The sequence below is a fragment of the Nesoenas mayeri genome (genome assembly GCF_963082525.1).
Source record: "Nesoenas mayeri genome assembly, chromosome: 2".
NCBI lineage: Eukaryota > Metazoa > Chordata > Aves > Columbiformes > Columbidae > Nesoenas > Nesoenas mayeri.
The window spans coordinates 115,537,090-115,565,026 of NC_137543.1; the positions used below are offsets into that span (position 1 = coordinate 115,537,090).

General features: G+C 36.0%; 1 protein-coding gene across 4 annotated transcripts; it reads left to right on the forward strand.

The window, feature by feature from the left end:
* Positions 1-27,200, forward strand: NT5C3A (5'-nucleotidase, cytosolic IIIA). 4 transcript variants are annotated; one of them, XM_080338641.1, is made up of 10 exons: positions 1-264; positions 14,657-14,763; positions 21,554-21,652; positions 22,104-22,173; positions 22,866-22,912; positions 23,302-23,387; positions 23,650-23,739; positions 25,041-25,203; positions 25,667-25,867; positions 26,573-27,200. In XM_080338641.1, the coding sequence occupies exons 1-10, from the start codon at positions 153-155 to the stop codon at positions 26,672-26,674; spliced, it is 1,077 nt and encodes a 358-aa protein (XP_080194767.1). In that variant the 5' UTR covers positions 1-152; the 3' UTR covers positions 26,675-27,200. The 4 variants fall into 4 exon arrangements, with proteins under 4 accessions (XP_080194767.1, XP_080194764.1, XP_080194766.1 ...); XM_080338640.1 differs by having other exon boundaries at positions 85-290; XM_080338639.1 differs by lacking the exon at positions 1-264 and adding an exon at positions 17,345-17,395 and having other exon boundaries at positions 14,676-14,763.
* Positions 27,201-27,937: the final 737 nt, after the last annotated feature.

Here is a 27,937-nt window from a genome sequence, read left to right on the forward strand (position 1 = left end):
GCGCTGTCGTTGCCGGGTGTGGCGGTTGTTGTGGACCCGCTCGGGCAGGTGCTGAGGTGCGACCCCTCCACCCCCCCGCTCCCTCCTTCAGCGGCGAGGGGCCGCTTCCCCGCAGCGGCTCTCGGCGCCTTGCCGTGCCCCTGCGAGCTACCATGGACAGGACCGCCGTGGCGAAGATGGGCGCGGTGGCCAGCGCCAGCGTGTGCGCGCTGGTCGGCGGGGTGGTGCTGGCCCAGTACATCTTCACCATGAAGAAGAAGACGGGCAGGAAGACCAAGATTATCGAGATGGTACGTGGTAAGAGGCCGAGAGCGGGGGCGATGCGGAGGAGGCCGGCTGCCCTCCGCCCCCGCCCGCACGCCCTTCTTCTTCTCCTCAGGCCGGCGCCTCCCGGGTGGGGCCCACCCACGCCCCACGGGCGTGTCCGTCCCCGCCCCCGCTCCGCAAGCCGCCCCCAAACACCAGCCCCTTGCCCAAAGCACGCGAGGGCCTTCTGTTTCACATACGTGCCCTTCAGATCCTGCCGTCGGCGGTTCGGCTGCTGGCCGGCACCAAAAGTTAACAGAGGTCTTCTCTCCGGATCAGTGGAGCTCTGTCTTGTGCCCGCCCCCCGAGGCGAAGGGGCAGAGGAGGGTTGTTGAGCCCAGTTTCTGTTCGTAAGGACAGACACTGGAGGCAGGTGCAGCGGTTCCACCACAGCATGATCCACTAGCACTGATCCACTCTGTCCTGTCTCTCCTTCATGTCCCTCATGCGTAAACCTATAGCTCTTGGTGGTAGTTTAAAATCCTGCTCGTTTAGAAGAAAGGAGAGGGAGTGGGGGTGGGGGAAGGGCGTGTTCAGCCAGCTGTTGAAACTGGGCAGCAATATCTGTTCACAGTTACTATAAAAGGAAGATGGAGCTCTCCCACTACTGCCCTTGTTAAACTTATTTAGGGTATTATTAATATTTAATTATCTGCTTATCAGTAACTGGATGGTAAAAGGTCTTACTTTAAATAATATGCTGATTATGCTGCCATCCTTCAAAATTTGAGTTTATGATTTGGACGCTGTTGTACTGAAGAACAGAACTGAAATCATCAAGTCACTTGCTGTTACCCGATGGCTATTTTGTGCTCTCAACTGCAAAACCTCACTGAAAGCTCAGAGTTTTGTTTTTTTTTTTTAATTAGATATAGAAACAGATTTTGCTAAGAACTAGGATTCTGTATGTGGATTGTGAGCTAACTACTAACTTGGTCATGCGATGCAACATGTGCCAGTGGAAGTCATCAAATGCAGTTTGTGATAACGTGGGTCCAGAGAAGAATTCCGCTGTGCATTTTTACTTATCATCAAGTCGTCATACTTACTGTTGGATAAATGTTTGGATGTTATTTCTGGTCATTGGTCACATGATTCAAGAATTTGGAGGGGCAGTGTCTTGCTTTTTAGTTTCTGTGAGCCCACTTACAGTACCTTATGGGAGAGCAGAATGTTTGGGTTGCCACTTCAGATAAGTTTTAGATCTATTTCTTGAAAAAGTCTTGGACTCTATAGTAGGATTTTACAAAGCACATTTGAAAACTTACAATGGCATAACACTGGTTAACTATAAATTATTAATTTTAAAAAAATTCTAGTACTGTAATACTAGAACTCATTTTAGAGTTATATAACATTTAAAAGGCTCTCTTAGTTTATCACAAAAGAGACCTTCCTCTGAGCTTTGGGGAGAAGTTGCTGTTTTCCAGTCTGTGATTTAGTGTAAGTTAGGGTGTAGGGGGCAACAATACTGTTTTGTTGAAATGTATTTTTTCTAATACACAAGTTACTCACCAGGCTGGTCTTCTGTGTTAGATTAAAATTACAAAATTGTTCTTGGATTTTCAGTAGATTTTTTTGGTTCAAGTTTTCTTTGGGGAACATTAGACTTCGGTTTGATTTATAGCTTTTATCAAAATCAGTTGGGAGCAGGCCTATTTACACCTTAGTTATGTGACTTGAATCACAGAATCATAGAATACCAAGTTGGAAGGGACCACAAGGGTTGTGTGGTCCAGCTTTTCTTGGCAGAAGCAAAAGCTTCCTCACCAATTAAATATTATTTCATTATAATTAACTACAAAAATTTTAAAAAACTTTTTTATTCATTAAAATTACATCAATATAAGATACAAATGTAAGTAAAAAGCTGACTTATAGCAGCATTTAAATGCTAAAAAGACAGCAACCTTTACAAATCAAATATAACATCTATAAGACAAGCTAATATCAGAGATTATGATGCCAAGAATGTTTAATGTGAAGTGGAAAGGATTCTCAAGCATTGTGGAAAATATAATGGTAAACATATTTCCTGTTGAATAAGAAAAATCAATAAATTAATAAATATCTATCTCACATTTCAGTAGATGAATTCTTTAGCAAAGTAATCAGCCTGGTACACATGTTCAAGCTTAATAAAGACACCATAAAATTACTGTACCTTATTTAGAAGCAAAGGTTTAAGTTTGTAATTAAAGAATTAATGTTGTGTCTTCCTTGACCATCTGAAGCTTGCAAATACAGAGTTTCCTTTAGGCAGTGATACATGTAAACAGAGTTACTTTGGCTCCATTTCTGAAGTAACAGAGGCATTAATAGTAAATACATAGCCAGTCACATGAAGTTTTACTCTGTGTATTAAGAAGCAACTTTCTCCCAAGCCTTCTGTTTTACTTTGCACAGATAAATTGCCATTTTTTTGAAACTGTAGAAGTATTCCTACAGTCAGGTGAAGGTAAAACTTAGCCACTAGGTTGCTAACTTTAAAGAGAAGGTTAATAATTAATTAGATTCTTGAAGTAACTTATTAGATAACGTTTGATAGCTACTTTAAAAAGAAATTAGGCCTTACAGTAACATTCAATCTTTTGGGTTTTTCAGGCCCCAGACAAGTTTGCAATGAAGTTGTGGATCCTTAAATAGCAAATCAATTCTGCTGACAATAGACTCCAGTGTCTTGGTTACTCTTTGCAAAGCCTTTTAGAAACTCAGCAGAAAACAGGTGTTCACAAAATAGAGTGAAAAATGTTGCCCAAGTCTTTCAAAAACACTTATCTTAAGGAATAGCCCATGCTAACTAAAATACGGTGTTAATGTAAGAAAAACTGCTTAATGAAATAACAGTATTTTTTTGTTATTCATCTGTTTCATCAACAAAGTCATTAGAACCTTGCATTTTTCAGCAGCTTGTTCTTCAGTCTTTAGTCTTTTTATTGAATTTGCTTTATAAAGATGAGAACCATAGTAGAGGAGGTTGAAAACAGAATAGCAGAAAACCTTAAAATGAAACTTATTCTCTCAGGTTTGTTTTCCAGCAAACTGGGCAAACAGTTACATTTGTCTATTTCTCCATTGTGTCCCTGAAGTGAGAGGATCTAATTACCTGAAAAAACATACTTTGTATCAAATTTCAACAACAGCAAAAAACTTTAAAAGCAGTTTCTCATTTTACAGGAAACTTTTCAACCAGCTGTTGTTAAATGTCTCTGGCCAGTTTCCTTTTTAATATGTTGGGGGAGGAAAATAAATTATTATTATTATTTACTTGCCAGTCCCTGGTGACACTGGCTTCTTGTTTCATAGGGCATCAGAGTATTTTTTGCCACAGATGAAGGATACAGCCCTTTACAACTGGCAGCAATCACACACCACTCCACTTCTTTATTCTTGTGTTGTTGTTGTTAGTAATTAGTTGTTATAGTAACTATGATGTTACTCTGGCATGAGACACTGATGATCTCCAACTGGAGAATAAAGTAAAGGAGTATGTAACATGTAGCATAATTATTCGAGAATCTAAATAGCTAGTATGTGAAACTCCTTCATACATACTTTCTCCTTTACAAAGATGAGTTTGAGCCTGAGCAAACTTGAATCAATAAAAGGGGAATGGAAGGAACATGGACTCTAACGATGTCACTGCAGGACACTGTCACTTTCTGGGTATTTCAGTGATAATATTTAAAATCTTGTGACCTTGAGAGCTATCCAGTGGTGTGATCCATGTGGGAATAATACTGTTCCAAAAGAATGGTGCCGCGATATGAACCTAAGTAGTGAAAAGCGAAAGAACTGCTGAGACCTAATACTGCCCCTAGCTATTGATGTGTGACTATAAGCCCATACATTACTAGCGACGAGAGTATTGCAGTAATTTTTAGAATATTGTTAAAATTTTAAAACCAAGTTAAATTTGATGACAGTACTGAAGATGCCATTTAAATATTTCTATAAAAATTTTGTTTTGTTTAGACAAATTTTGTTTTATTCCTCCACAGAAAAATGACACTGACAAAGTGGTAAACACCAGCATTACTAAAGTAAGGTTGTATTGCCCACAGGCTTTTTGAACAGATAATCATAATGTAGAATAACCTAGAATGTGGCTTGTAAAGCAACTTTACACAGGCCTGGAAAAACACTTCAAGCATAGCTCATGTTAATACAACTTAGATGCTAGTAATAGGTTTTTATTCTCACTGTAAAATAGTTCAGCTGAAAATTTTTAAAAATTGGATCCTATGAGAAGGAAAATTGATGCAATTTTGGTGTTTTCTTCTAACACTATTAAGAATCAAAAAGTAGTCTGCTATACAGATTATGCGCATACTAATATTTTACTTTATTTAGTATAATAAGCTGATCCTACAATTTAACCATCTGTTTCAGAAGTAGATTTTAATTTTCTGAAATTGCCACTGCCTTTTTTTCTTTTCATTCAGTAAGTTCTGAAATATATATTCTCACAAGGAATGGGTATGGGATGATGTATTAAACCTTTAATTCTGCGTTAGTTTCTTTAGAACTCATTTATACTAGTTATAACAGTTATCAAACACGTATCCATACATTTATAGGCAGGAGAATACTAGTTGTAAATTCAAAAGCAATTTTAAATGTACCTTTAAATGTAAAAATGTCACAATTTGTGTAAGTGTGGAAACTTTAAAAATACCAAAAAAACCCCACAAACAAACAAAACAACAACAACAACAACAAAAACCACACCTGCCTCTTACCTTTTATTTTCACTTGAATGGGTTGCATAATGCAAAATACATAATCTTTTTCTGTGTTGGTTCGTTCCAATTCCTGGTTATAGCCTTGAAGCCATTAGCCCCCTTTCTTCCCTCCATATGTGCTTATGCAAGCATATTGCATATTTTGTGCAAGTATACTACAGTATACTCTTCGCCTTCTGTGAAGAGTACATCTTGAAGAGTTTAAGGAAGAATATCAGAAGTATATTGCTATAATTTGGTGTGTTTGTCAGACGGTAATTAATTTTCAAGATTTAAATTTTAGCTAGTTGAACTGCAGTAGACAGTGCAGAGCAGCAGGTGGCACTCATGTGAATTTTGTATCTGCACAGTAGATCTCTGAAGATGGATATACGGTATTTTGTAAATAACCTGTCATCTAAGGAATCCGGTCCCACGATGACTGGCATTTCTTGGCCACTACCAGGCTCCAGGTCAGACACGTACGACTGAGCTGCTCCTGCATGCAGAGGGCCTACAGTAGCAGCTATGTCTCTGCTGCCTGTCAGATGTTCAGCACTGAAATTTGGCTGATCCCATCACCTGCTAAGTGCAACTGAGAGGCAGGAATAGCTCACAGCTATTCGTCTTGGCTTCCTTTCCTAACAAGTATGCAAAGAGATAGAAGGCCAGATAATACTGGGCAAGAGAGTTGGGTAAGTATACTGTGGTGAAGGATGTGGAAAATAAAAGTTTAGGACATGAAGTCATAACTTTTTCTCTGGGCTTCTTGCAGTCACGATACTGTGCAGCGGTTGATCTGTAGGGACTATTTGTTCATGGGCAGAGGTCTTCATATAGCAGCAATGTCAGCCAGTTACTAGCTGCTTTCTCTTACCCAAAAGTAATCAATCACCAATGGTCAGCTGCTGTAAAACATCAAAGTACTTATGATGACTGCAGTAGGCAGATTTTTAGTCCCACGTCAATCATACAGCAGCTTCACTGGCGTTGTACCATTAAGTTGGAATCTGTGGCTCTTGTGTTTATCACCTCTATCTTAGGTTTGTTTGTGTGGAGTTTCAAACTTTTTAAGGAAAAAAATTGTTGCTCATGGAAAATCCACTGGATTTTTCTAATTGGGATAATCCTTATATCAATAGAGTGATTTACTTGAATTTTTTAAAAGACAAGGCATTTTTTAATACAAGTGGACATATGCGTAAGGTTGCAGCAGGCAGGTCAAAGAAGACATCATGTTTAAATACTAAAAGTAACAATTTTCTTTTTGTTCAGTAATACCACGGAAGAATACAGAACTGTACTGACTTACCTCAGACAATAATTACAAAAATATTTTTAGTAACATTTCTATACATTATGTAAATAATACCTATTGCTAGAAGGAAATATGGTTTCTGCTTTCATATATACCAACCTTTTAAAAAGTTATTTAATTTTTAATTTTTTTTTTTAAAGGGGTAGGACAAGGCTCAGACTTGGACACTGAAGGTTCATTAAGTGTCTGAATACAGAATTTCAGGTTTCTTGAGCAGGTTTTGCCACCAAGAAAGATTCCTGTTCAAATGTACTTGTTTTTACTTGTTTTCCCACTTGTTAGCTGTAGCTTCCTTCTTGCACCCTTATATAAAGAACTGTTTGTCTACTTTGCAAATTAGATCACTGAAATAATCCAAATGTATTATAGCTTATGTTTTTATCTATGAGGCTTTTTTACTCCACCTTAATGCTGACAGAATGAATATCACTGAAATGTACCATTAATCTTGTCCCTGTAAAGCTTTCCCTCTGTTGTAAACTTACTAGTTATCAGACTAAAAGTGTAATTTTTACACTTAGCAGTTATTAACACATCACTTATCCTGGATTGTATCTGCCTTTACAGTGTAAATCAGTTATGGGTAAGCCTCAACCTGATCTCCATGTTACCATGCGAAAATTGTACGTGAAAGTGATGGATGGGAATAAGCACAAAGCAGTAGCAGTATTGGTATATTAACAGTAGTAATATTAGTATAGTACAAAGTATAGTAGTGGTAGCGTTGCCACAAACTGGTTTTGAACATGTCCTATATCACTTCCAGAGGGCAAATACACAGAGATGCAAAAAATAAGGAGCATCCAGATGCATCTTTGAATGGATCCGGCAGTCAGAAACACCCATAAAACAATGAGACATGGAGGTGAAACCATCCATCATGCCTCAAGTCATCATGCTGCTATTAGCTTTAAAAAGAGTGTACGGTAGCAGTATTTCATCTTTAGACTTAACAGATTCTTTTTTTCAATAAGTTTAAAGAAGGGTCTGTACTCAAAAAGATCTAACAGTTAAAAACTTCATTAGTCTCAATGTTGAACTTTAATTAGAATATTATATTAGCACTACATTCTTCCATCAGAATTGTAGTGTCTGGTAATGCATTGTAGATTAAACTTTGTCCTGCTGACTTTGCTTTCAAACTGGGTCCTGCAGCGCCGCTATTCAAGGGTCAGAGTTTATTTGATCTAGATACAGCATTCTTAGGCTTAGAGAAGGAAAAAAATCTAAGCAGACCTTTTTTTTTTTTTTCTTAGAAGCAGATAAGAGAAGAAGAGAATCAGCAGCAACTGCTTCAGTCCAGGCCTTGGCCTTAATACAAATTCTGGTTTGGATAATGTTACATGAGAAGCTTATAGGGAAACAAGCATTCATTTTAAGTTCTTTCAACACATGTGCATGTAGATACATACAGGATATTTAATTATAAAAAATATACATGCAAATGTACAGTTTGGAGAAAAATAGTATGGGTCATCAAAATTACATTATTATGCAAGGTGAGCTTTTGCACACCTGATAGCTAATTAAGAATTTATAAACATCCTACAGTATCTACATACTGCCAGTTCTTAGAATCCAGTGTAGAATTTGACTAGGTATTTTGAAGAAGGATTAGTTGTACTAACAACCTCACCTGTAAGCATTATTTCCATTATATGAGAGAGAAGTGGATCTTTCAGATAGCCAGACTCCAATGTCTGTTACCATAGCAGTACTAAAGAAAAATGAGAGTACCACTCTCATTCAAAAATTCTGATTTGTCAAAAATAAATTTTTGGTATCTGTGCTCTCTGAAGAAGAACCATTAGAAAAAAGGAAGGATTGGGTGAAAAATAAGATACTTGAAATTAAACTGAAGCACTATCATGAAGAGCAAATTATTCTCCCTGTCGTCAAATGTTGCAAACAGGGAGTGTTAACTTACCTTCCATGAAAGGTCTTGCCTGATACAGATGGTATCATCTGTCTAGCACTGGTCTGTAGCAGAGGCCCAGGGGAAGCATAAGAATGTGTCAAGTTGTCATGATTTTTTTTTTTCCAGAATGATTTCCCAGCCTCCAGCAGCTTGTATTTCAGAGACAGTGTCTGTAATTTAAGATGGGCTTTTTTAATGTTGTTATCCAGTACGTTTTTAAGGCTGTGTAAACTTAGAGTATCAGCACAGGAGAATTCTACATCTTACTAGTTCACTTAGTTTTGTGACCTGTAGCTGACTACTTTCATCTGTTTTGAATGTGCCTCCTGTTAATTTTAGTTGATGACCTCTACATCTTACACTGGAGGGGATAGTGAACAGTCTTTCCCTATTAACCTTTTTATGCCATCCAGTCATTTCTTTTCCAGGCTGAAGAATTCTATTGTATTCAATTGTTCACTGTATGGAAGCTTTTCATATCATAGCTCAACTTCACAACCCTTCTCAGGGCCTCTTCCAATTCTCCTCTACCCCCTGTAAGGCAGGGCAGCCAGAACTGCATTTGGTATTCAAGTTGTAAGTGCATAATGGATTTATAAAGAGGGCTATCCAGAAAACTTTGGTAAGAATAGGCACCAGTGAAATCTAGGTATGAAGGCCATGAAAACAGGCTGTTTTCTTCTGTCCTGCATTGATTGTCACAACCTTGATTTCTTCTTTCAATTCTAGGTGGTTTAGAAGCCATTTGTAAAAATTAAGCATAATAAAATAACTTCTTTTGTTGATCTGAGCTTGCTTACATTTAGTTTGGTTTGGGGTTTTTTTTGGCAAGAGGAGGAGAGGAATGGTTAAGACAAACAGTCAGGTTAAATTCTGGCTCAACTAGGATGTCACTTATAGACCAGTATTTCCAAGATACCTGGTTACTGACTGAAGATCATTTGATCATTTCCAGATACTCTCTAATTACTAAACAACGCATAACTTTTTTTTTTTTTTTTAACCTACTAGTTTCAAAGATTAATTCCCTCCAAAGTGAGGGAGTAGGAGCAAAGTACAGAGATGAGATGATTCCCCCAACATACAGTCAAAAGCAAAAGGTGCCTGCCCTGAGCTATATTCATTCAATCCCAGAATCTTCAGAAGTGGTTCTATATGTTTTGTACCCCATATATTCTCTCAGAAAGAGACAATTTTTTTTTTTCCTGGAGTAATAACTGACAGGAGATCACATGAAATACTTTAAATTCAGGCCCTAGTTAATATTTGTTCTTTAGAGGCTTCTATAGAGCGTTGGAAATATTGCATAAAGTGTCACCTTCTATTGCCACAGTTGTTACAGTTCCTTCTGAGCTTTGTAACATGTAACAATAACTCTGTTTGAGAAATGTGTCTTTGATTAATGTATAAGTCCTTCAAAACCTCTTACACCTATTTAATATTAGCTGGACTTCAAGATACCAAGTAAGCAATGTATTTGTCTTGCCTTCATTCCTGCTTTCTTGTAAGATTCAAAATGTCTGTTAATTTATCACCAGCAGAGATCTCTGCTTTTAGAATGTTTTTGTAAGCACAAAAGGAATGTGCATAAGAGATAGTGATGCTCGGGTATCTTTTATTCTCTCATCTGAACAGTCAGTTCCATATAGAATTTCAAGTCTTGACTTCCTACATATTTCAGATCGATGGTAAAAACTGTATACATTTTAGATTTCCAGAACTGCAGAAACTGGTTTAAAACAAAGAAACAAACAAACAAACCCCAACCTTCCAATTCTGACCTCATCGATCACAGAGTAACTAACTACCTTGAGAGATCATTAAACCAGAATAATTAATCTCACTGCATGACCTCAACATAAGATAATCATTGTTCTTGTGCACTGCTTAAAACCTCTGCTTAGTTCTAATGAAATTGATGATCTACTCCATGCTTAAAAGATGTAGTTATCTTGCTGCATTCAACTGTGGCTTTGTGTAGCCTTATTTTTTTTTAATGAATGACAGTGGTTTTATTGAGACGCTATTTTTCGGTAAGTGCAACATCACAGTGATGGTTTTATTAAACACAGGCGTAAATACTTAAGTTTAGCTGTTCTTTAGACATTTGAGTGTATGTGTTAGCACTGATAACTTTGTGTTTAATACAGCCATAAATGCTCAGACTATAGATGATCACCAGTTAATCTCTTGTCTTGTAAACGAACATTGATCTCTGATTAGATCTAGAAAATCTCTATCAAATAATGTTGCTAAATATGTCTTGTGATAGTGTTTACCTCCTCTAATCAATTCTGTACATGCATTTATTTTTACCTTTTTAAAATATGATAGCTGAGTAGACAACACTAATTCTCAGCTAAAATGGTACTGCTAAGCCTTAGAACTATTCAGGTTAAGACTCTCATCTCAGCATGTGTCTTCTCTGGATTTGTCACAATTTAATGAATTCAGTCGTTAATATGTTCCTAGCACTTTTCCATGGCAAGTGCTGTCCAAGCTCTTTCTGTTTAAAGAAACTCTTACATTCCTCATGAGTCATCTCTATAATACACACACACTTTCATACACAAATAATATTTCTATATTGCATCATACCAGCTGTAAATATGGCTAGCATTTTTTTACACCAAACCTGTACTGGAAAAATAAGTGGTATCTAAAATTCCTGCCAGGCGTCCTTCTAAACCTTTATTTACCCCAGCTTCATCAAACTGAACATTTATCTTCTTTTCCTTGTAATTGTCACATACAAATACAAAAAAACTATTGCTGGAACCAGTATGCTGCTCATTAACTCTGTTCACTAGGGCATGAATAAAAATCATGTTTTAATTAAATTAATTTATGTTAGTTCTTTTCTTCTGCTTGATTTTGGTACTTGAGTGCTAAGGTTCAGTTAGCTTTCTGTGTCTTGTGGAGATTATATCAAGTAGTCTGCTTTGGAAAATATGTACTAAGTAGACTTATTACAAAAGCAAAATTAGAAAAAAAAAATACAGTTCCCTAATGTTTAAAATTGATCCCTGCAATAAAACAAGGTGTTTCTTAATTAAAGTTGGGCAATATATACGGGGATAGATTCAAAGTTGTTCAGTTGTTGTAGGCTCACTGAACAAGAACAAAAGGTAGTAAACTCATGAAAAGCTACCAACTAATGTTTATACTGTAGACAAGATTCAGTCACCTCTAAGTTTTGTAGCAAATATTCTAATTCTATTGAAGAGAACTGAGTACTAAATATGATCTCTTTCTTGATCTTTAGAAGCTGATGTCAGTTTAGTTGAAGTATTCACCTTTTTACTTATAAAAAAAAAAGTTCAGCTTACTTGCTTACGTAACTTATCTGTGCTGTACTAATTTCTTTCGACAAATAGGTGCAACCTAGGGCAGAGGCATGTAAGGGCTGGTAGAACCAGTTTTTCTTTGCTTCATACTCTCTGCAAACCCAGTTCACCTAACACACCACCATATAAAGTTGAACCTTTTCCTAGTCTAATATGAATGACCAAACATCTAATGGTTTAAGTGTTGTGGTTTTCTTCTCTTTTTCTGCAAAGAATATTCTGCAGTTGAGATACAGCCCTCAGCCAAAGAGAAAAGGTTACAATAAACCTATCTGTTGAAATAGCTACACCTCTTTAGTTCATGGTTCTTAAAATATATTTAAATGACCTTTGGTATTGTGAGAGTAGAAATGTCATGCTGCACTTTGTTCCTGTCTCTATAATAAAAAGAAGTGGTAATTTTAATTCATCTCATACCAGAAGTTAAACCCTGTAAACAAAATGTTCAACTGGCTCAAATCAGCAGTAACAGAACATGGTCAGTAGCAGCTATTGTAATTAAAGTGCTTGACACAAACGTTTCTCAGAGTTCCAAGACAGTCTTTCTTGTTTTGTAGATGAGGAATTTCAGATATGGCATTTTCATTAAAGTGAAAGTAGATGTTTTTCTAAGAACTAGGTGTTGGCTGTATTAATGTTTACAGAAGTTTTGCTCACGTCATTTTCTATCTATTTCACTAACACCCAAATCATTCATTTTAAATGCTAATTAGTCTACCATGCCAAAAATTAGGCTGTAAAAGTTGGACTTAATTTCTATAACTCTTTTCTTCAATCTTAAATTTTATGTAAATTAAAAAAATAAAAACCAACAATCATTTGTTTCTTCAACCTTCATCAAGAGCAAACTAACTTTTAAAAATTCTTGATAGCATTAGAATTAATTTTCAGTACCATTGTCACCTTTGAAATATACTAAGGCTCAAAGACAGGTACTTTGCAAATTAAATATATCAAGTGATGCCTTTACCTGAACTATATGATTCATTTAGCAAGCATATTTTACTTCATTGTTCATAAGACTTTTTAAAATTGGACATCCAGCACTGACATAAGCTACAGCTTTTTGCTGTATAAATAATTCAAGTTTATTAAAGATACTGCATTATACATAGCTTTCCCAAACAGTATTATGGAAATATTATGAACTGAAAGCATGCTAACTACATTAAAATACTGTATCATTCCCTGTGTGTTACCTATTGCAAGAGTGTACAAATGTGGTAACAAGTAGATTAATAGGAGTTGGCAAATCGCAAGGCCACGTAAGTTGAATTTACTGTTGTAATTACCATTTGTAGTCTTTTGCAGGGATTATGTTGTGTTTTGAAAATAGCTTTCAGGCTGTTTTGCTGCTTCAGGATAGAGTAGACCTTAACATGTACATTTTGGGAGATCTTGTTCAATTCTAAGAGGATATATGTTGCTGAAAGTTGCATGTTTTCTATCAGCTGAAGTATTCGCTAATTGTTTAATTGGGTCAAAATGCAGAGAGCACAACTGGAAAAAAGGAAAGTACTCTGTGCAGGTTAGAGTCTGAAGAATCTTGACAGAGTACATGCTGGCCTATGGTTGGAATGTGGACACAAAACACATGGATCCACTGTACTGTTCAGAAAAAAGTCTTGATTTTTTTTACGTGTAGAAAAACAGCACATCCACCTTAAAATTTTCATAACTAATGAATTTTTAGAGTCCTGGCAATGTGGGGGGCTTTTTATAGTGTTAGAGGGTTTGTATGTGGTACACTACTAACCTGCCCTTGCTTCAGTTGTGACAATTGCACTGGTCACATTCGTGGCCACATATGAATTGGCCTGATGTTTGTGGTTAGTTCCAGCAGCCTGAAAGAGTGGTCACAAACCTAGAGTTGAACATGAGTTATGGGATAGTCCAGGGAAGCTTGCACTGTTGCTATAGCAAGAGTTAACTTCACGCAACGCTTCCAAGCATTTACACAACTTCCAAGTATAAATATGATTAGACAATACTTCCTTCATGCTCTCACAGTAAAAAGAAAAAAACAAAACCTTTTAAATACATCTTTTGTGTCACCTAGTTACTGTCTTTGATCAAGCAACATGCCGAATGACAAACTTGTGAAAGCATGTCGAGTTGCCTTGTCTCTCAAAAACCCTGACAAACACGCCTCCTCAATTTCCTGTTTCAGTATCACATAGATAATTAAAGCAAAGATTAAGTAATTAATTCTCTGCTTCTACACAAATAAATGTGTGCTCCCGTGTAAACATTAATGAGACCATGTCAATAAGATGTAAGAAATTTGTGGTACTCTGCAACAGGAAATCCTAAAATACTTGGAAAGATTTTGTAAAAGAGTTAAAAAGTAACAAAGTAGTAAACTTCTGCTTTGAAAAACAAGTGCCGTCCTCTGTTGGAGCAGCCCAAATTTGCCTGCTGCATCCATGAAAGCTGTTCATTCAGTGAAGGTCAAAGGTTTTGTTATTGGTACACCAGCTGATCGGCTGTAAGCCTGACAGGCTGTACTGCTGAGCACAACAAACTGCTGCGCAGTGCTGATGTGCGTCACAGGACCCTGGGGTTTTGCACGGGGATTAGTCAGGCTGTATTTGGAAACGCCCTCAACTGCACCTTGTGCTGCTATATTAGTGTTTCTCAAGCAAGAGGAATTTTCTTTTGCTTCTGCAGCTGCTCCTGCAAAAACCCTCTGGTAAGTGTGCATAGCTTCTGTCAACAGTACCAGGGTTATGAGCTGAGGCATTACTTACAGTTGTTTATTGTGACAAATTGTATTTTTAAAATAAAAATTTGATAGCACAGAATTGGCAACAGCATTGAAGGAATAAATATATTTACCAGTTTTTATTGAATACTTTAATTCAACTTAAATGTTCCTCTACTTTTAGATATGTATCAGAGTAGTCTTAAGTGTGGGTATATTCAGAGTGACGTAGCTATGGACCATGCATGTATGGTTTTATTTCTGTACAGCAGGAATAGCAAAGATAACATAATATAGCAGACCAATTCTTAAAAGGATTTGGTTGGTTTTTGTTGGCAGCCTGTATGCAAGCCCTGCATCTCTGGACTCTGCTTGCCACCTATGCTGTTGCAGTAGGACAAAATCAAGGACAGAAGAATCAGGAGTGCCCTAAGCTCAACGCACAGGTACTCTCCTTTAAAAGCACAAGAGAAAATGCTGTTGTCCTGTTTTCTGTGAACACTCTCCAGATTTTTTATATGTTGGTTTTTTTTTTTCCAAACTAAATACCAGAGTCCAGTCCATTAAGTGTAAGAAGATGTAGATAAGTAAACAAAATAAAACAGGAGAATTACTTTTAGTATGCATCCTATTCCATTTCTTAAAATAGCTTAGGTAGTGAAGCTGCTTCCAGTTATTTCATATAACCTGTGCTGGGTATCTAGTTTTGCAGAATGTTATCAACCAACTGTGAAGATACTCAATATTCTGTTGTTTCATTTCCATAATAACATTTGCCTGTTTACTTCTAGATAAGTAGTCCTATGGGTATTTCTTGGCAAAACTTCAGAAAGAGTAGTTTGGTTGTTACTAGTTACTAAGAATTTCTTACCATATTTGAGTTTACATCATATGAGTATAAAATGTTACTATGTTTTGTGGTTTGTTGATTATAAACTAATAAATGTCTGTCCTGAGCTCAGATTATGCTAGCGGACTCCATGATCACTACTGACTGATGTGACTGTACTTGCATCCAGTAGCTTTTAATATTCCTATCTAAAAGATAAGCCTACTAACAGCTGTGGCAGCTAAGAGAAACCTCTGTTGCACACATGGACAAAAATTCAAATTGTCTGAATTAAAGCCAAAATTTGTTTTGTACATATGAGTATATGAGCACATGTAGCTATATATGAGCATATATAGATGGAGGAAAAGATACAGAGATACTCGCATTCTGTGGTTTTTGTTATGGCTCCCCCCCTTCTTGCAACTCACACATTGCAAATAGCAGAAGTTACATGAAGAAACGTGCATGCTTTTCAAAAGCTTTTTGGTAAGCTTTGTTTTGTACAGCAAGTAGATGAAGGTAATGTTCTATAATACTACGAAAAAGAAGAAGAGGGTGGAAGATAAGATGTAAGTGTAAATTAAAGAATCTGACCCTCTGCTTTATAATTTCACCAAACTGTTACTTTTTGCCACCAAGAACACTGAAACCCATTTTCTGCAGCTTGCCAGGCTATCAAATTTCACAGCTATCACGATGCCATGTCCTGCCTTTTTTGGTACATGTCCATAAGTAAGTATATGTGATAGCTAGTCTCAGACCTTGGAATTGGGCATCTGCTGTTCCCAAAATAAATGTCATTTATTCTTGGTTTATACTCTTTTACCTGGAAGCTGTCACCATAGACTAGAATTAAAATTTACAAATAATTGAATCCTATCCATTTTATCACTTTGATCTTCATTTTCCCCGTTCAGAATAACATTAATACTTCCCTCTCCTTGCCAGCCCAACCTTTTATGTCCTCTGTATTAGAAGTTAAAAGGTTTGGAACCTTGTCTAATCTAAGGGAGGGTTACCAACAAAGTAGAAAAAATAAAAAAAAAAGAAATCGTGGGATCACTGAAATTCATATACTGTCAATAGTATTACGGCTAGTTCTTATTCGTTGTCTTGTCACTTTTATGACATTATGGTCAATTGAAATTTGTGGAATATTTCTAATATGATGTAAGTGAGAGAACAGTCATTATTCAGAATTACTGACACCTAACAAAGTACTCTATCAATTATTGAGAATTATAGAGAAGTTCCCTTGAAGTTTTATCCACCCATAATGCAGGGTGTTTTCTTAGCAGTGATACTGGGGACTAGATTAGTCTTTGTAAACTAAGAAAACTTTGCATTTGCCAAGTAGTGTAGGCTTTCAGGGTATCATTACAAAAATACTTTGCCCCGGTTTTTTGTATCCTTGGTCCAAGCATGACTTAGCAGACTTATGATGATAACCTCTTAAATTTTTAGTTATTGCTAGTAATATTTCAGGCTGTGTATCTGAGTTCAATTGTGAAATGAGTCATATCTCCATGTAGTTAAGATAGCAAGTAATTCATCAGCTCATCCTTCCTAACTTAAAATGACAGGTAGTGAAAACAACAGAAGGTCCCACAGTTGTCCTTTATATGAAGCTTCCTTTTTTATTGGTCATTATTTTTTTTTTTCTTTTTTTTAATCATAGGGACTTAACATTGTTTTGCTGGGTAGGGGGAGGGAAGTAACTGCTCTACCTCCAACACTCAGTAGATTCAAAAATTCAGTATAATCTTAACTCCAGAACATGACCTGACATGTTGTGCACACAATCAGTTATTAGTTCCCTAGGATACCAGATTGGAAATGCCAACTATGGCAGCTGTGAACTCACTTAGATACCTGCGTTTCATTTTAGTGATTATCACCAACTCTTGTTTTATAATCTAACTGACACAGCATGTACTTAGATATACACTGTCTCAAATACTAAGAAAACAATATATATAAGCAGCACACAGATACAGCATAAAAGCAGTTCTGTTTGCACTCCTGCTATCCATTTATATATGAGAAAACTTATTTCAAAACTATAATTCAATACAGTCTTTACAGTAAATACTTTTTATTTAAGCCAGCTACACAGATGCATGTCTTGCGTACTAAATAGACTTGTAATTTTCAGAACTATCCTTGTTGTAAATGACCCATTCTGTGGTTTGTAGGACTGGGGGATTTCCAAACCTGCGTGAATCCATTACTGTTCACTCATCAAGGTATGACTATAACACTGTCAGCTACAAAAGAATTTCCTGCATCCTTATTCCAGTTACCTGCTATCACAAACAAGCAGATCTTTGCCTTTTCAATTATGCAATTAAGCTCAACTTTTAAAATTATCTTTTTTAGTTTTGTTCTCCTTCCTTCCCTTTGAAAGCTCCTTATGCATGTCAGAGTCTAGAAACTTGTAAGTTATTTGTGACCAGTGTATATGCCAACCACAAATTACCTTTGGGAGTTGTCATCTTTTAACATGTGTGTTAAAAGAGATATCAGCCTATGAGCTATTTCAGTAATGTATAGCTGTCCTTGGTAAGCAAGATACACTCTTCTCACATTTCCATAAAATGACAGAATAAATAGGGGCACATAAGTGATTCAGTACGATGTATTTCCAGATGTCAGAATGAAATATGAATTCCTTTTCCTGTGCTTATATAGTTTTAGTCCTGTATGTAGAAGCTCCTTTCTGCAAAAAGCTTGCTTTCTTGCCTCTGTTGGTTGCTGTGGACTATTTTATTTCATTTTTTCTCCATATATGTTCTTCCCAGTCAACTGGTGCATCAGAATTTTGGGCCTTTTGTGTCTACTGAGTTGACTCCTAGAGCTCTCTTAAACAATTCATAGAAAGACAAATTTTAGCAGATTGACTGAACTTTGCTTTTTAGTATTTTTTTACTCTTCGTTCTTTCATCTGTCTTATCAGTTCTTTTCAACTTGAATATGCTTGTCTCTTTTAACTAGGAAGAATGGCAAATATACAAGAAAAAAAACAACAGCAAGACTAGGCTGAAATGTAAGACATTGAAGGAGACAGGTTGCCAGAAAACTGGTGATTATTTATTAGACGGTTTTGTTTACTTCTAATATAATGATAAAGCCTAAATAAAAGAACTGCTACTTAATGTTCAGTTGCAAATATGAATACAAGGAACTAGTGATGAGGATGATGGCTATTTTGACTAACCATATTTGGCTGAGACTTTATCAGATGCCCTATCCATAATGAAGACTTGTTTTTGCCTATGAAAATGCCTGCAAGACATTTTCTGGCTTATACTTGCTGCAGAATACTACATTTTTTCCCTAAATTAGAGTACTCCTCAACTGAATTCAATTCTTGTGTACAAATGAAAGACGTCTTAGAAATAAATGAACTTTAAAAACTGCTCTCGAGTAGGAGTATCAGTTTACAACATCAAAGCAGGAAGCTTTCATCATACTTTAAATCTTAAGCAATGTCTTGTTTAACATCATCTACTGAAGTGTTTACTAAGGAGGTTTTTCCTCAGGTTGTTTCAGAAACTTACGAAAGGCCTCAGTCTGAAATAAGCCAGTAGCAAGCAATCCAGCTTTCCTCATAGTCTCTCCCATCTTTCCATCTCCCTCAACATCTGTTCTGTTTAAATCCGTTATATTAGGAAGTCTGTTGCTTAGTATGTAAGTAAACCAAATAGCGTTTGAACTACTTCTCACAGAAACATGCATTTAGATGTCACTTTGTTCATTTTCTGCATTCCAAGTCTAAAAATACGTATATATTTTGCCTCCTGAACATCAAAGGAATTAGATTAGTCAATTTACAGTGAAAAAATTACAAAACAGAGTCAAATTGCTTTATCTTTCATTATAGCGAAAAATGCTTTATACCCACCAAACAAGTGATAAGGTTACTTTTGTCTACCATAACATAAAAAAGAAATACCATAAAACACCTTTAAAGAGTTGCAGATTGTTAATATTTCATTTTGTGAAGCTAGATCCATTGACGTATTTCTGCTGAAAATTGTGAATAAACATCTATAAATGCTTTGTAGATTTATTTCTCAAAAGAGCAGGGAATTATTTAATGCATATTTTTCAGGGGTTTTTTTCCAACACTCATTAGCTTTCTCCGTGTTTCCCAGCCTGGGAGGTAGCTGATAGTTGGAAACCAATCCTGATCTACCTTTTTTGAATTTGCTGTGCTAATAAAAGTAGCAAGGCACCGTAACTGCATAGACAACAACGGTTTTGGTTTAGGAAATGCCTCTTTTACAGAAAATGTAGAAAAAAAAATCTTCCAAACTAAGTGAAATTAATTGAGTTTGTGTCTTTATGAGACTTACAAAGCAAAGAAGTAGTAAACCTTGGAAAATTATCTGAGACTTGCAATTAGGGTTTTAGAAGTTTTCTGTTTTCATTAATATCTTTGAGGATATCAGCCAGAAAGTAGCAGTAAGCAGACCGGGGATTATTATTAGTTCTTATATTGAAAAACGGAAGCACCGATGTGGAAGAAATTATACAATCCAACAAGACAAAATGTAAAATCCAGCACTTTGTACAACTGCCTGATTCTGCCTAGGAGTAATTTTGAAGGATATTTGGTCATTACTAACTGAATTGGAATCATTAGCACCATATTACTACTAACAAAGTAATATATTAAAATGTGTATGCAAAGGTATTATTCAAAGACATGGGCTGAAGTCCATCCAGGTGTGGATGCTGTGTTTTAAGAACAATGTGGTTCAAATGGATGGGCCAGGAAAACATCAAGAATTTTCAGAGGTTTAGAAAACTGAGCTCTGCAAAAGAAGAATTAAAGAAACTAAGGTTGTTTAGTTCAGGAAGAAGAGAAGAATACTGTGAAAAAGAACCCTTTCCTCCAACAAGAATCACCTAAAATTATGATAAAGAAGGTTAAACAGAGACTAAGTAAACTTTTCTGAACATAAAGACAGTTGATCACTAAAATACATGGTTGAGGAAAGTCAAGAATATTTGAGCAGAGTTTTGAAGAATGGGTTAGACAGGTATCTGTGGAGAATGATGTAGCTGGAATAGTTTATTCCTACCTGAGGGCAGAGAACTACAGCCAGTATTTAAAGGTACCTCCAGTTCCTCCTCCTCCCTGACACACATGTCTTTTCCATTACAAAAGCATGTGTTTGCAAGCCTTGAAAATATCATCTTTTTCTCAAATGATAACCTAATTGCAATTAGATTGCAAGTTGGTTTTTACTAATAAACAAAAGCCTTAGTAGGATCAAGAACAGGAAGAGAATGTGTTGTGTGACTTATTAGCAATTGGTGATAGAAGAACTCTGGTTCCAGAAATGTGTCTGAAAATAGAAGGTGGTTTGGGTTTTTTTTGTTGTGGTTGGTTGGTTGGTTGGTTGTTGTGGGTTTTTATTATTTTAATTAGCTCATTGCAGCAAAGTTTACATGCTAGGTATAAGAAAAGGAAATTTGAATGATCAGAATGTGGAAAATGTAATTCCTAGCACTTCATGTAGGCCAATGGAGACAGATTGCAAATGTCTGATGCCTTTGCTTTAGAAAGAGTCCATACATTATTATAAAGGAAGGAAATACATGCTAAATCGTGAAATTTTTGTCAATACATAGTTCTTTTACTATTTCTGCAAAGTTGAAGAGAAACTTTTGAAGTAAGGAAAGGCTTGCTGGGGAGAATGTTGGGAACATGTTGTTTGGGGAGGGATGTTCGTTGTTTGTTGGGTTTCTTTCTCTTTTCTTTTTTACCAAATTCACCATTTATCATAATATTCAAGAAATATTCTTCATTCAAAAGGAATATGTGGTGTGAGAGCATATGTTACTTCAAAAGTACGCAGTAAAATAGGTAATGGAAAATGACTGAAGACTGGAGTTCCACATGGCCCCGTTGTATTGGAATACTCTGTTGCCATGTGCAGCACTCTCAGCAAAACAGTGGGTGTTTAAAATCGGCCTGTCTTCTTTATCTACATTAAAACTTTAAGGGCATATTAATTACACAAAGACCAATTAAGGTTCACCATCTCCAAGTGCCATACTTGAACCACAAGTTGATCCCATCTGTCCTGTTTCTGTATATCTCCTTTATTTCCTACAAATACCATTATCTTTTCTGTGTCAGCTTATTGAATAATTTGATATTAGGGAAAGAAATGAAAACAGATGTTGAAAGCAAACAGAACTGTATGCATCAGTTAATACATGCAGAGTATTTTCTGTTTCTTCTTAACTTGCCTTTCTGTCCTGAGCATCTCTTGATGTCATATGAAACTGTTTATAGATGCAGAGCTTCCAGTCTGATGGATAACATGTATTTCCTCAGAAGTTTTCCTCTGTAAGTATACTTTTGTCTTTGTTCTTACTCTTCATAGATGCCAGAATTTCAGAAGAAGACTGTCCATATTAAGGACCCAGAGAGAGTAGAGGAGATTATATGTGGCCTCATCAAAGGTGGAGCTGCAAAGCTTCAGGTAAAGATAGTATAAGGTTTAACCAGATTGGAATGAAAGCAATCATGTGATTGTTGCTCTATGCCAAAAAAAAAAAAAAAATATATATATATATATATATACATATACCAGAAGTCAGCCTTCCAGAATTCTCCGATATTTAGATATCTGTTAACTCTTCTAATAGTCCTCATTGATTCAACTATAATTCAGCCAGTAAACGATATAAACATATAAGCTTAGTAATTTCAATAAATATTCTAACCAAAGGAATTGGAAAAAAAGTTTCGTTAGAAAAAAAAAGTATTCTTGTGGGATATTCTAGCTTACAATAGTTCAGTAGAATAGGGAGATTTCTGTGACACCTATGCTACTCAGCTGTAACTATTGTTGATCATTCAGAATTTCTAGCCATTCTTTATTTTGTCCCTCCATGTTGTAAGACAGTTTTGCTTTTTCTTTCCTTAAATAGATTATTACAGATTTTGATATGACATTAAGTAGATTTTCCTACAATGGAAAAAGATGTCCAACTTGTCATAGTGAGTACTTTTTTTTTTTTTTTTTAATACAGATTGGTTTGTTCATTCCTTTCAGTTTTACCTAGATTCTAATTTTCTATCCCATTTATTCCCTGATATGTGAGATTCTATATTGACTTGTTACCTAACCTGTACATCCTAATGAAGAAGTATTCTAGTGACTGTCTATCCGTGATTTTACGTATACATATTTTAATCACAATCTACATAAATGGAAATCCGATAAGTTGTCATTCACAATTAAAATATTAAGTTCTGAACAATAAAGAAGTTAGTGGCTAGATACGATAGGGTTGACTTTTATTTTTAAGAGGAGTCCTGATGCCTGCAAGAACTGGATAGTAAACTCCTCAGTATTCTTGACATTTTTATGCCCTAGCCTTTTAGAACAAGGAGAATCCATTTACTAATGAAGTGGAAATCCCAAAACATGTAGGATGCTTCCTGGTAATTTCAGAAACAGTTAAATCTCAAGAAATAGATAAGAGAGGTTGTAACTGACTGTTTCAGAGATGAGAGGAAGGACATTTTCATGCTAATGAAGAAAACATGCCTTTTACTGGTCGCTAGTAAGAAAAGTTTTGAGGAAGCCTAGTGGTGTGTCATCAAACCTTGTCATCTATGCTATTTACAGTATTGTAAAGTAAAAGAAATGTACCATCTTATTTAACACTTTTTTTTCACCTCCCTAGACATCATTGATAACTCCAAGCTCATCACAGAGGAATGTCGGAAAAAGGTAAACAGAAAAACTACTAGCTCTTGCTTTGTTGTACAGACAACTGTTATTATTCCCTGGCTGTGCTGTGTGTTGAATTACACAATATGAGGAGAGAGAGATTTTCAAATCCTTAGAGCTCGCCGAGCTTTCTCACTGACTATCAGGCATCCAGTCACTAACAGAAGTGAACAGAAATATCTGGGTTCTTGATACTGGCATGTAATTCAGTTTAACAGCATCCACTTATTCTTCTTAAGATATATTTACAAGCTGTCTGTTCAAAAAGCATATCAGATTCCATTTTATCTAAATGTTACCAGAATAAAAGAAGTTACTTTAATTGGTTAGATCAAATACTGTTATTTTATAAAAATACATTCAACATCTGGTGCCTTTTTTCCCTTCAGTTATTGCAGCTGAAAGAAACCTACTACGCTATTGAAATTGATCCAGCTCTCACTATTGAAGAAAAATATCCATATATGGTAGAATGGTAAGACATACCTCCTATATCTTCAAACTATACTAAGATTAGATTTAGTAAGTTCTTAGAAGGAAATTAATGGCAGTAATTAGCTTTTAGCTAACACATTAACTGAATTAATCTCTTGGAGCATTGTGCAACAACTGTGTTTGCTTTGCTGTTAACTTAAATGAGCAAGAATTAACCATACAGGATTATTTTCATCACAAGATTTAGTGAAAGATGAACCTTTACAAGTCAATTTCCACCCATTTTTTTGTTCATATTCTAGGTACAATAAATCTCATGCACTACTCATTGAACAAGGCTTACAAAAGGATAAGTTTGCAGAAATTGTGAGGGAATCTGATGTTATGCTGAAGTAAGTTCCTTTTGATTTGAACAATACTGTTTTGGAACAATTTCTCTAGATTCTTACGGAGTGTTTTGAAGGGGGAAAAAAACAAAACAACCAACCAACCAAAGACATTCCTGAAAATGTGACACTGTAATCTGGGAACACAGTGAGCTCTTCATGCCTCTGCTTTATTGATATTTTGGAGCTAAATGCCTACAATGATCACACTGTATAAACTAAAGATCTTTAAAAAAAAAAAAATTGAGTCAGGTCTTTACAAACTTAATTTCTTTCAGCTTTCATCCTCTTGAAATTGTACAGGTAGCTCTTTGGTTTTTTATAAGAAGAATGTAGAGATCAACTTTGTTCCTTTGAAAAACCTTTCCTGTAATAGTTTTATCCGAAATAAAAATGCAGTGACTTGAGGAATACGTTTCATATATTGCATTAAATATTTTTCTTCCTTTATGGCTAAAGGCAAGTTTAAAAGCCAGCTAAATTTTTGCTTGAAACGTGCTGTGGCGCCCATCTCTTTTAAATTTCTCCAAAATTGTCTGTAAATGTGGAACTCCTGAAACAAGATGTTAAGACTTAATTTGTGGAAGTGTTTGTTTATCATACTGAGTAAATTCTTCTCTTTTGCAAAACAGATGAGCACACTGTCTCTGCCTGTGTGAAATCTTAAGTCCATGTGGATTGAATCTTTATTGGACAGGCTAAAATTCCCTCAAAAATTTTCATCATAATAATTTTTTTAAATGTAAATTCTACCAACCAATGCATGTAGAAGGTGTCTAGAGATAATATTGTCTTATTCCCTAAATACCATACATAGCTTTCATTGGGTACTGAAAACTAAAAAGCTTCAGGAAAGAGTGACAATAAATGTTTCCAGGATTTCAAAACAAAACAAGATTTGCTTTATGGTAATAACTCCCTAGAAAGTCCAATGTTTAAGGAACAAGATTGAAACAAAATGTACACCCTGATACTAGCTACAACAAGTTCTAATAGTTACTTGCTTTTTCTAGGGTGTTTGGGGAGGGGAGGCTGTTTTTACATCTTTAAAATATGATTAGGTGTTTGGGGGAAAAAAAATTATACAGATCAAGACCAAACAGCTTGATGCAAGAGTTTCTTGCTCAAACTTCATGCTTTCTATTAGGTTGATGGTTCTTGCTAAGCTGAAAAGGTGAAGTGAAGGAAATAAAGTGAAATGCTCAGGGAATACTATTTTTCTTTTCCAAAGATGGTGTGAATGTCTTCTGACTTCTTTTAGCTTTCTTTACCTGAGATTTGATTTGTTTTTACATCCTGTGTTACAGAGAAGGATATGAGAACTTCTTTGATAAGCTCAGTGAACATAATATTCCTGTGTTCATATTTTCTGCTGGGATTGGGGACATTCTTGAGGAAGTTATCCACCAGGCTGGGGTCTACCATTCCAATGTCAAAGTGGTTTCCAATTTTATGGATTTTGATGAAAATGTACGTATGAAATAACACATTCCAATATGACTGTTTGTGGTATTTAGTAGCTATTTATATATATAGTACAAGATTAACATTTTAATGCAACAGATGTAGCCATCTGCCCTGCCAAAGAAAATGAAAATTGCGTACTCAGCTCTCTCCCAGGCAAAAAACAAGCAGAGGATAACAGTTCAAACCCTGTCAGTGTGGTGTGACTCAGATACCATTCATTTCCTTCAATGACAACCTCACACTTGGCCCAGGACAGCGCTGCTCATCTTCCACAAAGGGATAATCACCGTCTGTCTTGTCTTAACAATGCTATTACAGTCATTATGTTATTTAACAGTAATTTATCTCATTCATCACTGGAGATCACATAGTTCGATGCTAGTTCAACAGTAACATCAGTATTTTATTGTAGATTCTATCTTGTCCATATGATACTAGAAATAACTTCTTTGGGTTTTTTTAATAGGGAATATTAAAAGGATTTAAAGGAGAATTGATTCATGTTTACAACAAACATGACGGTGCCTTGAAGAATACAGAGTACTTCAAACAACTAAAAGACAACAGTAACATCATACTCCTGGGTGATTCCCAAGGAGACTTGAGTATGGCAGATGGAGTAGCGAATGTTGAACACATTCTTAAGATCGGCTATCTCAATGATAAAGTAAGTAGCCTTATAACATCAGGAACTGCCAGTGAAAGATTTTAAGTTAGAAACTGGTTCATTATTATAAGTTCCAGATACCAAAAGTGTTTGGCCCATATTTGGTTTTGAGATTTCAAACATTGTTCATTGATTTTTTTGCCTCAAGTTTTTTTTCCTAACCCCTAAGCTACAAAGCCACAAATACAAATTGCTTTGTTTTTTGTAGTGAACTACTTCCAAAATGGTATTTTGTTAAGAAATAAAATTCAGAGGCTAGAGAAATTAATTCTCTTAAATCCCTGTGGCTCCTTCCCATACTGGATTCATAACTGAGCAAAGCTATAATCTTCGAAATAACAATTTTTTGGGGAGGAGACACAGAACTGATTGTTTGCTATGTTATAATGCACTTGCATTTGCATTCAAAAGAGACAAAACTTCAGTTTTGCATTTCTCTCTGCCTTTCAAGAAGTTGAGGAAATAGTTTTTCTTTCAGTATATTTATGTGTGAGAGCCTGGAATAAACATGAGGTATTCTACCCTGGAACGCACAATTGTGTCAGGCCACTCCTACTCTGTCTTCTCATAGGAACAATGCAGATTTGCATGGCTCGTTCCCTCAAATTGGTGGAAAGGCTGGGCAATATTTTAATGACCAAAAAGTCTTTCAATAATTAATTCTATAACTAAGTGGACCTTTCTCTTTATCCCTTCTGCAATTAGGTAGATGAGCTTTTGGAAAAATATATGGACTCTTATGACATTGTCTTGGTGAAAGATGAATCCCTGGAAGTTGCCAACTCCATCCTACAGAAAATCCTGTAAATTGCAGTCTCAAGTCACTCCATTCCTTCCAGGAGGCAACTGGACAGAAGAACACACGTCTGCTATCTTAGATGTGTTTATTACTCATTTACAGAACTGTTTAATTTAATTTAAAACTTTTATCTTCATTTTGGTATTTTGAAATACATATGCTATGAATTGTCAACTAGAGGCTCCTTTTACTGCTCTTATGCTGTTCTTGATTGTCTCACACTCCTATTACAACTAAATTTAAATTGAATTTGTAGATGTGATAAACTGCTGCTGATGGGATACCATGGTTCACTGTCTTTTAATCAGGCATTTCAGAGGAGCATTTTAGAAAATGTGGCTATCATCTTGTAAAATTGAAGATGTAAACGTTCTGTGAATAAGCAGTGTGCACGTTTGTGTTGCCTTTTCTTCTTTCAAAGAAGATATTTCAGTCTCAGCTGTACCCTGAAGGCTCTTACTCACATGCTACAGACTTTCACAGAAGTTTTTCATACATATATTTTTCTTCAGTAAAAATGCTTTATTCACTTAATTCAGACAATGTGTTTCTTCTTAATATATTTCTGTGTAATTACATCATATTCTATATCCTTACTGTTTCTTTATCCTCTGTGGAATGGGAAGATGTTTTAAGTTAGTCTGAGGTAAAGTTTCTCATCTTTGTAACAACATATAGTTTCACAAGCTAAGAGGACACAGCCCTAATTTCAGCCCCTTTTCAGATCTTACTTTGTGCGCTACTCCACTTCCAGCCTGCCATTTCAAAGCTAGCATGACCCGCCTAAAATAATTTCTCTTGGTATTCTCAGTGAACTGCTCCAAGCACAGAAAATCAAAAGAAAGCCAGATCTTACTCTTGGATTTTAAAAGCTGACTTAGCCCTGTTGCAAAATCAAGTTTTCTTGCTACCAGCCGCACACCTCAGAAGCACTTACGGAACACCTCTCCAGATTGGCTTTAGGTCACACTCCCACTCTCTGCAAATTTTAAGTACAAACATCAGTATGGCATCTAGCTCATAGCTTCATTGTGCAAGTCCTCTTTACTGAATCTTCATAGAATGGTTTGGGTTGGAAGGGACCTTCAAAGGTCATGTAGTCCAACTTCCTGCAGTGAGCAGGGACATCTTCAACTAGATCAGGTTGCTCGGAGCCCTGTCCAGCCTGGCCTTAAATGTTTCCACCTCTCTGGGAAACTGTTCCAGTGTTTCATCACCATCATAATGAAAAATTTATTCTGAAAGTATTTCCCCTGTACTGAACACATTAC

Excerpts from the sequence above, each read along its gene's own strand:
- NT5C3A (XM_080338641.1), top strand. The coding sequence starts at position 153 with ATGGACAGGACCGCCGTGGCGAAGATGGGCGCGGTGGCCAGCGCCAGC. Across the intron at positions 25,204-25,666 it reads TTATGGATTTTGATGAAAAT|GGAATATTAAAAGGATTTAA; the intron begins GTACGTATGAAA and ends TTTTTTTAATAG. Across the intron at positions 25,868-26,572 it reads TCGGCTATCTCAATGATAAA|GTAGATGAGCTTTTGGAAAA; the intron begins GTAAGTAGCCTT and ends TTCTGCAATTAG.